Raw genomic sequence first — 9,454 nt, 5'->3', positions numbered from 1 at the left:
GATCAGGACGTATAGCTCTCTGTGTTAGCCGCGGGTTAAAACAAGCAGGAGAGCAGGTTGTCACGGACATAGGTAAGCAAAACATACATTTATTTGAATGTGAGGAAATGGACGGAATTTTTAACTGATTGACTTCATAATGAATTTATAATTTATTATGAGTAGGTTTTCTAAGCCTTCAGAGGTGGTTAAATTTTACAAAATTGAAAGAAAGTGAGTTAACTTTAATAATCAAAATGATTATGTGTAATGACACCAACTCAACTCGGCTCAACTAGCCATTTGTGTCTTTGATTGTTTTCAAAATACTTTTTAATATCATCCAATTTTTTTTTTTTTAAGTGAAAAATAAAAGCTCAAATTAAAAGTACAATGATGAAAAAACAAAACTCTGCAGGTAAGTGAAAATAGTACAAAGACAACATATCAATTACTGAAAGTGCAAATGTATAATTTGAGAGTAAATATCTTACTATTGATGCCAGCAACAAAATAAAGATGAAAAAAAAGTTGCCACACAGTAAAGAAGACTGGAACAATTATACAATGCAAAGAAAAAAATAAAACATCTCATGGGATATCTTACAACTAACTGGGTTAATTGGAAACATGGAAACAACTAATTGTGACGTATAGAAAGAGCATCCCAGTGAGGATGAGTTTGCTGTAAGGATGAGGAGGGAGTTCCCTCTTCTGTGAAAGAACACATGTAAATGTAAATGTACTTTATTTATACAGCCCTTTACAGACAATCCTTACAGTGTACCAAAGTGCTTTATGGCAGGTAATAAATAAAGAGAAGAAAAAGTAAAAACAAATAAAAACAATAAAAGAACAGTGAAAGCAATAAAATATAACAAAATCGATTTAGATCAAATAAGACAAAAGTGCCATCATACTGACAAACAATAAACACACATGGAAAAATAATCAATATTCAGTGTTTCACAGCATGCTATTTGCTGAGATTTTCATAATCCACCATAGATGGCATCCTCAAAAGATTCTGAGAATCAAGAGAAATGTCTACACAACAGTCATGATCAATAAGCATTCAAATTAAAACAGACCCGATTCTGTGGTTGATATCAGTGCATGGGCTCAGGAACACTACCGAAAACTACTCTGGCTCTGTAGTGAAACCGACCTGGTGCTAAACTAGCCTGTCTGTAATCCAGTTACATTAGGATTACAGTTACAGGCAGAACCCAACCCTTTAACCCACAGAAAACATTTGGGATGTCATGAAACAAATACTACAAGAAAGTAGACCCCAAACTGATAAGCAACTTGAAATATATATAAAATATTAATGTAAAAAAAAGTTAATTTGTAGTCTTTGTGCAAATTTCCATTAAATGTAGCCTTTACACAAATGTTTCCAACGCACGTGTTATTTGTTTTATATTTGTCTTCACTGCGTTGTAATCCTTTGACTACAGTTGAACAGTGAAGTGGTGGGTGAGCGCTGACTCCAGCAGATAAACCTCTGAGACAGAAAAAAGAAAGACTTCCCTCATGGAGACCAACAGTGCCGGCAGCGTGCAATATGACCGCTGGAATGATGACAATATCAACATGGACGTGGAGCCTTCACCGTCCACTGCGAGGAGGTGAGATAAACTATTTCCTGACATAAAGATAGACATCAAATATATAGTTCACACATATTAAATAACTTTACCATACCGCTGAGGATAAAACTCAAAAAGCTCTATTTGGATGGGATGAAGTCATAAGATGAAACATGTTTGAACTGAATTGATGAATGGGCTTTAATGGGATTTAGAAATATACATTTTTCTCTTATCAGTGAGAAACTGAAACTCAACATTAGTTGAATTCTAAAGTGCCCACAAGCTTACAAAACCTTTACAATCAAATTCTAGTTATCACACGGTGGAATAAGGTAATAAGTTGTCTTGTCTTTCTTTTGCATTAACAGAATCTACAACAGAGTCTGTGTGGGCAGCACTGGAATGGTCGTGAAGACAGCAGCAGCTATAGCTGCATTGGTGTCCATTTACATCATAGGATACATCACGGGATATTATGTCCATCGGTGCTGATGGTGAAACCCAGTCAGGAAAAAAAGAGATAGACATTGTGTGAAATCAAATCTTACATAAATCTAGAGATTGTATGGAAACAAGGAAGAATGTTTATACAGATGTCTAACTGCTGTATTCAAGAAATGAAAAATATATAGAAAGTTATATAAATCTCTTCCTCATTTGGAACGCCACAAAAGTACCCAAATGCTTTCTTTGGCTATTCTTTGTACCTAATTGATCTTGATATGAAGAATCTCTTATATATGTGTCATGTAGTTGTAATGCAACTCTAACAAATAATAATACCTCTGTAATGTGAGTGTAGTTCTACAACCCTGCATTATCAGACAGAAAACTGGAAATTGAAGACTGGAATCTGATTTCCCACCATGTGAAAGCACATAAGATGCACCTTTATGCCACTCTTTGTTAGAATACATCAGTAGTGGACATTGTCACTATATATTTGTCTGGTAGAGTATAAACTAGAGTGATGTTTTTGTAAGCTTTAGCAGCCTGATTTTCCCTTGACGTAGACAAGACGTAGGCATATTGATGCATGACATTCATTGTTATTCATGTATGTTTGAATGAAAATTTACTCTTAGAATCAAGACTAATTCTGTCTACAACCAATTAATCTTATTGAGACTGATTCTATCATTCTTGGTTGATGTAGAAACACAGCAGTGATATAACCAGATTTTCTCTATATGTGTATGAACCTTTTAAAAATGTCTTTAAGATGGTACTGAGCGTACAGATTTTGACTCTCAGTCCCCCTGGTGCTATGCAATGAAAACTCCAATCAGTATTTGAAATAAAAATACCAATTTATTTCACACAGTGTGCTTTCTTTATTATATTTCATTATTCTCATGATTCATGGTTGAGCTGAAGGTGGAGGAGGACCCAACGCAGGATTACAGATGAGGGAAAAGAACAAAGGCTTTATTGAAAACTAAACTAAAAGCCTTGCCAAGACAGGAAAAATAAACTGAAAACTAGACTCACACAGAACAAAGGCATAACAAAATCCCACCCTCGAAAAAACAACAAAGAAATCTAGAGAGGGACGAGCACAAAAGTGACAGAAACAAACAACATTTAACAATTTGGCACTGAACACATGAAAAGCTGGAGGGTATATTCTGTGGGAAGTGATACCAAACAAGGATCAGGTGTGGCAATCATTAACCGAAGACCAGGTATTAACAGGAAGTAAATTAACAGAATACATATGGGGGCAAACACTACCAAATAAAAAAGGACACAAGGAAAACCAAAAGACAAAATCAAACACAAAAACTCAGACCATGATCATTTTTGGTGGCAAACATGGACAAATTATCTATCTATATATCTTTACTATATTTGTGAAAAAGAGCCCCTAAATGCTAGGCAAGGCAACTTTATTTGTATAGCACAAAAGCAATGGTGCAGAACATTAACACAAGGGAAGAAAAACATTCTATGTATAGTATGAAACAATATTTCAATTACAATAAACACAACTTAAAAGAATAAGAGAAAATCAACCATACAATTAAGTGCAGACCAGTTAAATGAAAGTTTGGTCAAACTTAATAGAATTTATGAGAGAAATAAATGAGCAGTCTAAATCAATCTGATCTGTCACTGACATTTCAACCTTCACTACATCTAGACTACAAATGTTCATATTCGTTAATGACTGAGTACACTGCAAATGTAAACTAGAGGCTTCTAACTCACATTTGATTGCATGGAAATCCCTTCAATGTCCCTTGACAGAAGGTTAACTTGTCTTTCACAAGTTAACCTTCTATATCTCCTTAAGAATTAGGAAGCACTGTTTTTCCCCAATCGACTAAGTAGGAATATTAGATTTCAATTAAATCTGTGCTGGCTATTGATTGTACTCAATCAATCAGAATGTTTTGGTGATGTAACCACTAACAACACAAAATTGTTTTTAAAAATCAACCTATACAGCTGTATAACCAGCTGATCGTGCAAAAAAAAATCTAATTAAATAGCAAACATAGCAAATATTTACATAATACCATAAAACAGAAAAACCTCCGGCCATAAAAAGACAAGCTGACATGCATATCAGTTTAGATTTTTGAATGCATCTTTACTGTTGATCCGGTGCATCCGGCTCTTATGACTTGGACAGCATAATTTGACAACCTCTCTTATCTGAGAACTAAATTCAGACGATAAAGAGGTAATAAAACTAAATTCTTGCATACAGTCCCACAAAAACAGGAAGAGAAGAATGTTGACTTTATGAGCCAAACTCATTTTAGTTTTCACAACACTCTTACAAGACCAACAAACATGTTTAAGATCCCTTATACGATGTTAAAGCAGGTTGGCCTGAAGTCACCATTAATTAAAACCATGTAGAAACCTACTTTGATTGGCAGTAGTTATATCCATCATTTAAATTAGGTCTAATCAAATTATCAAAAACCATGCTGACATAAATGTATACAGATGCACTGTAATGTTTCTTTTGTTTAAGTTTGTTTTGCCATATTTTAAAGGTATAATGAAATTATCCTTGACAATATCTGTAATTAATTACATATAATTTCAAATGTATTCTGGTTGATGATTGTAATATAGTGTTTAGTAATCTTACCAAGTCTGCAAGTCAACTAATGTTTTACCACCCAGCTCAATAAATATTCACATTATAATGACAGAAATCGAGCTCATATTAGATTACATTACCATCACTTTACTTGCATTTAGATGCCCAGATGGGTTCAGGGAAGAAATAACACAGGAGACCTTTTTTTAAACCAAAAATATCTATAATCTGTTACCTTCCTTGTGTCACATGTTGACTTTTTGAGTTAGGAAGAGAGGCCCACAGCAAACGAGGAAGTAGCCAGAGTGCACGTCTGTTTAACACGAGTCCTCAACAGAATATACATATATGTGCATGTGTGTTAATACTATGTTTCATGTCACTTTGACAAGTGAAATATGTCGGCCCCTTTCCCCTCGGTTCTGTGGGGTATCACGAAGTGGGGAACTCCGCCAGAGTGATGTCACAGCCTGCAGACGACGGAGGCGGATCTGGAGGAGCTCCGTAAAGTCAACTCCACAGCGTGTCTGAGCAAAATGAAACATGGATGAGGAGGTCGCTGAAAGTTGGGAGGAAGCTGCCGATAGTGGGGTAAATAATGAAAGACACATGATACTTTCAGTTTAAGACTATTATGCATTGGGGTGTCTTTAAATACGTCTCATGTAGAAGTTATCTCAACGCCGCTCCATGTTAGCGACTTCCACGGGCCAACAATGTGGCTAAAGCTAACGCTAGCTTCAAGAAACTTCGCGAGTCAAGTAGCGTTAGCTATCGAGTTAGTTAGGCTTAACACTAGTTTAACCAGCCAAGTAACTTTAGCTATGTCAACGTTTAATTTGAAATGGCGTTAATATACCAGACTTCAGCCAACACTGGCCAGCTAATGAATGTGGCTACACGAGGCTAGCTAAACTCAAGGAATGAGAGTTCAATTCAGAAACGCTATGGTTGATGCTAGCTAACGCAATGCTACGTTAGCTAGTCATTGCCAGGTCACGTTTAAATTGTATCGGTTAACTTCGGTTTTCTCATTAACAAATAAACAAACCTCGGACGAGACAGTTGAAGACGCACTCATAATCCAGTATCGTCTTGTATTCTATTCGGCACACTTTTATCAAAGAAGTAACTTATTATTTGCATGTGACATGTTAAACAGCGACTCCCTGTCTCGTAGTGGTGACAGTTCAAGCAATTCCATCGACGAGGACCAGTATTGTACATCTGTTCAAATTAAAGGGAAATTATTGTTCGTAAATTAAAAATGATTAGGATATATTTGAGAACTTGATAAGTTGCTGAAGATTTCTAAATGATGTATTACTACACAGTAGTCCGTGTTTCGTTTAGCTTGGCTTAAATTCGTGATAATGGTTCACTGAACTAAGCTGATTTCCTGTAGCTTCTAGGGCTCGCTTGTTCGGCAATAATTTAAAGTATTACCGCGGTTGCAAGCTGGTTGTGTTGCCAAACTGGTCAGTTGCAACATTCGGCTAACATTAGCTAATCGTCGTCATGGTATTTTGGCAGGCTATCGTTAGTTGACTTATGTCACGAAAGTGGCTCTGAAGGGAAGCTGATCAGGACGTCAGCAGCTCCTCAGGCTCAACTTACAGATGTTTGGACACATTTTTTTGCTGCGGTTAGACAGGACTTCACTTCGCGTTATATATTTTGCTGGTAACATATCTAATGTTATCTAACTGAACACTCTGTTATGACTTGGCAGCTGTCTTCACATGTATAAATAGATTGTAACTGAATCCTGCTTTCCATCCACTCTCTAACTTAGTACCTGCTGCTCCCCTTCTTGTCCCAAATCAGTGTTAGTTTACATAAATTTGTGTTTGCACTGCTTTTCCCACAGGAAATGGAAAAACGGTTAGAGGAGAAGCTTCGGATCAGCCATAAAGAAAAGTAAGGACCTGAAATGCTCAAGAAAAATGTCCCAAAGATATGTCTGTGTATTTTTATATGTTTGCTTCAGTTAGCATTGGAAACTACACTTTACTGTTTATTGCCATACATGTACACCTGAACACAAACAAAATTTAAACAGTTTGCAAATTAGAGAGGGGAGTGGATCCATACAATTCAGAAATTCTGGTATATACCTTCACTGATAAGAAGGAAATATCTTAATCACAAAGCTGTTCGTCATCAGTCTTTTGGCCATTGAATGATCTTAATCAGTTTTGTATTTATTCATTTTCTTCCAGGGAATCCAATAATTCTTCTCGATCTCCATTAAAGACAACCATGGTAATACAAGACAACTCTTTACCGGCAGCACCCCCAACTCAGATACGCATCTTAAAGCGGCCTGCAAGTAATGGGTCATTGGGATCACCGATGAACCAGAACAGGCCCACACCGCAGGTCAAGTCTCTGGCCCAGCGAGAAGCAGAGTATGCAGAGGCCAGGAAGAGAATACTGGGCAGCGCCTGCCCAGAGGAGACTCCTCAGGACAAACCCAACATTGACAGGTAATAATCATGTATAGACAATTTAGGAAGTTAACTAACAGTCTAATGAAGTTTAGTATTTCCTCGTGTTTATCTTTAATGAACAGTTTTTACAACCCACATCGGTATGGTTGTGAAAAGCCTCGCTTTCCTCCCATTCTGACGTTACTTTTGGTTTCCTTATACAGACTACAGCTGGCAGCGGCAGACTGTTTTAGTCCTTTGGTGTTGCAAAGTTTTGATTAACAGGAAAAGGAGACTAATAATGATTGTTGAAAGCTTTCTGAAATGTACTTTGGCATGACATGTTTACCTTCAAGTTACCTGGCTGAATAAAATTAAGTTAATTTAAACAAATGAATAGTTTCTAAAGTCAAGGGTAACACTAATGGGTCTGAATGACTAACACTAAACTCATTCAGACCGATATGTCTGATGTGAAACTTGATGGATTCAGTAATTAGAAGAGTTCAGAGGAAGGTATCTATTGCAAACAAAACCTACTGCTGAATTTAGCCAACCGGCAACAAGTTTTGGACAATTTCTGTCTAGCAGCTGGCACATGGAAAAGGCTTTTGTCTTTAATTTATTCCTGTTTTCCTCCTTTTGCCAGGGCAGGGCGCAATAATTCTACATTGCCTTCAGAGGATACCAGATCTAACAATCACACTGTCCGGGAGCCTGCCGGCCCAGACGGCACCCAGGGGTTCCGACAGCACAGATAAGTGGGCCTCGAGGGTCACGGAGCCATTGAGGGGAGAGAGAGAGAGATCAAGGGCCACCTGAGATCAAACACAGTACTGTATCTTTAAACTTCCTGGCTTCAGTTCCCCTGTATCAGACGGGCTGTGAGTACGGCTGCGTCGCTGCCCTCATCTTCCATCTCGCAGTCATGTGGAACCATCAGGCAGCGAGGAGGTCTGTGGAAATATGCTCTCCTCTTTCCCCACTCCAGTCTGTTTGGCACTGTGATTATGGACATTTTCTGAACTCACTGTGATGATCACCCTTTAAGAGACCCCCCCCCCCCCCACACCCCCTCACCTCCATCTCTCTCCTCATTCTGTCCCCACTGGCCCCATTTGAGGGAGGCCGAGGGGCAGAAACAAAGACTTGAAAAAAAGAATGGTTCAGAGATGAGGTGAAAGGACAGGCCATATCGAAACTACCTGGTTCCTGTGCAGCAGCTTCTTCCCAGCAATAATACCAGACATCACCTTTCACGGTTTTAATTTTTCAAATGATGGCTCACAAAATCTTTGTTTCTCACTTTTATTCAACAACACAAGGGATGCACTGATATCTTTTAAATTCAGATTAAAGTTCCTGTACATAAATACAAATCTCCTTATGAAAACTGCATTAAATAATTGAGATTTTAGAAATGAAACATAACTTTTTAAGTTTCTATGAAATAGTAAATCTATTTTTCCATCTTTTTATTTGGTGGTAAACTACTAAAATGCTTCATTTCGGTTTTCTAGTACAGTTAAAACAAATGGTATACAAGGCACCATCATGGCTAAAAAACAACTGAGCTGTTCAAAGTATCAGTGCATCCCTAATATGTAAATTGCCATTTGTTTTTAAAAACAGAGGTAGGGGTCGTGTGTGTCAAGTTGTATATCTGACAAGTTTTGTTTACTTTTTTTAATGCTTTTCAGCTGTCTTCCTTGGACTATGTCATAGTTTCTATTTAAAAGTAAAAGAAAAAAAATGGAAGTGGTGAAAGTGGATTTAAGTCTTTTTTGTTTTTCTTTTTTTTTTTTAGTAGCTTTCTGCCCTTTCTTGTATGAAATGGCGGCAATGTCAGAGCAGTATTTTAATTGAGATGAACCAAAAGCCCTTTTTAAAATCAACCTTCTATCACGATTAAAAGGTGGTGTATGCAGCCATTTAAAGAGGAATCAGATGGTGGAATGAATTTACTGCTGTACTTCACAAGCCTGTGTGTCTTGTCTCCACCATGTCAGCAGTGTTGCTTGTTTCTTCATGTCCTCCTCTGAAGTACAACATGTAGGAACTCAGGTCCACGTGAATGAGACTGAATGAATGAAATGAACTAAGATTGTATTTTTCCAGCGGGTTTGATTGCTCAGACAACTTATGTCCGTATTTAAACTTGAGGTGGCACTTAGAGACAGTGCTCTGTAGAGTGGAAATATAACTGAAATTATGTCTGTCTCAAGATAAATGATTGCCAGGTGTTTTTTCTTTTCTTTTTTTGTTCTTCGTTCATTGTTTGCATCATCGTCACAACGGTAACATCACTCCCTGTGGGATTGTCGAGTGAAAAACAGAAGGTTGTGAACTAGAGTCGTCAACAACGTAGCTTTCCAGGACCAGTG

The 9,454-nt window shown here is 37.4% G+C and overlaps 2 protein-coding genes across 2 annotated transcripts; both read left to right on the top strand.

Moving 5' to 3' along the window:
* Nucleotides 1-1,518: 1,518 nt before the first annotated feature.
* smim1 (small integral membrane protein 1) lies at nucleotides 1,519-2,069 on the top strand. The gene is made up of 2 exons (XM_075475463.1): nucleotides 1,519-1,613; nucleotides 1,946-2,069. Exons 1-2 carry the CDS (start codon nucleotides 1,519-1,521, stop codon nucleotides 2,067-2,069), a joined length of 219 nt encoding a protein of 72 aa, XP_075331578.1.
* Nucleotides 2,070-5,076: 3,007 nt separating this feature from the next.
* szrd1 (SUZ RNA binding domain containing 1) lies at nucleotides 5,077-8,145 on the top strand. Its single transcript, XM_075476259.1, has 4 exons — nucleotides 5,077-5,229; nucleotides 6,509-6,558; nucleotides 6,861-7,127; nucleotides 7,720-8,145. The coding sequence occupies exons 1-4, from the start codon at nucleotides 5,182-5,184 to the stop codon at nucleotides 7,829-7,831; spliced, it is 477 nt and encodes a 158-aa protein (XP_075332374.1). The 5' UTR covers nucleotides 5,077-5,181; the 3' UTR covers nucleotides 7,832-8,145.
* Nucleotides 8,146-9,454: the final 1,309 nt, after the last annotated feature.

This window comes from Odontesthes bonariensis, chromosome 10 (assembly GCF_027942865.1).
Source record: "Odontesthes bonariensis isolate fOdoBon6 chromosome 10, fOdoBon6.hap1, whole genome shotgun sequence".
Classification (NCBI taxonomy): domain Eukaryota; kingdom Metazoa; phylum Chordata; class Actinopteri; order Atheriniformes; family Atherinopsidae; genus Odontesthes; species Odontesthes bonariensis.
This window is presented reverse-complemented; position numbering and strand designations above follow the sequence as displayed.

Coding starts and splice junctions, on each gene's coding strand:
- smim1 (XM_075475463.1), top strand. CDS start 1,519: ATGGAGACCAACAGTGCCGGCAGCGTGCAATATGACCGCTGGAATGAT. Junction 1,614..1,945: donor TCACCGTCCACTGCGAGGAG/GTGAGATAAACT, acceptor TTGCATTAACAG/AATCTACAACAGAGTCTGTG.
- szrd1 (XM_075476259.1), top strand. CDS start 5,182: ATGGATGAGGAGGTCGCTGAAAGTTGGGAGGAAGCTGCCGATAGTGGG. Junction 6,559..6,860: donor CGGATCAGCCATAAAGAAAA/GTAAGGACCTGA, acceptor ATTTTCTTCCAG/GGAATCCAATAATTCTTCTC. Junction 7,128..7,719: donor GACAAACCCAACATTGACAG/GTAATAATCATG, acceptor TCCTTTTGCCAG/GGCAGGGCGCAATAATTCTA.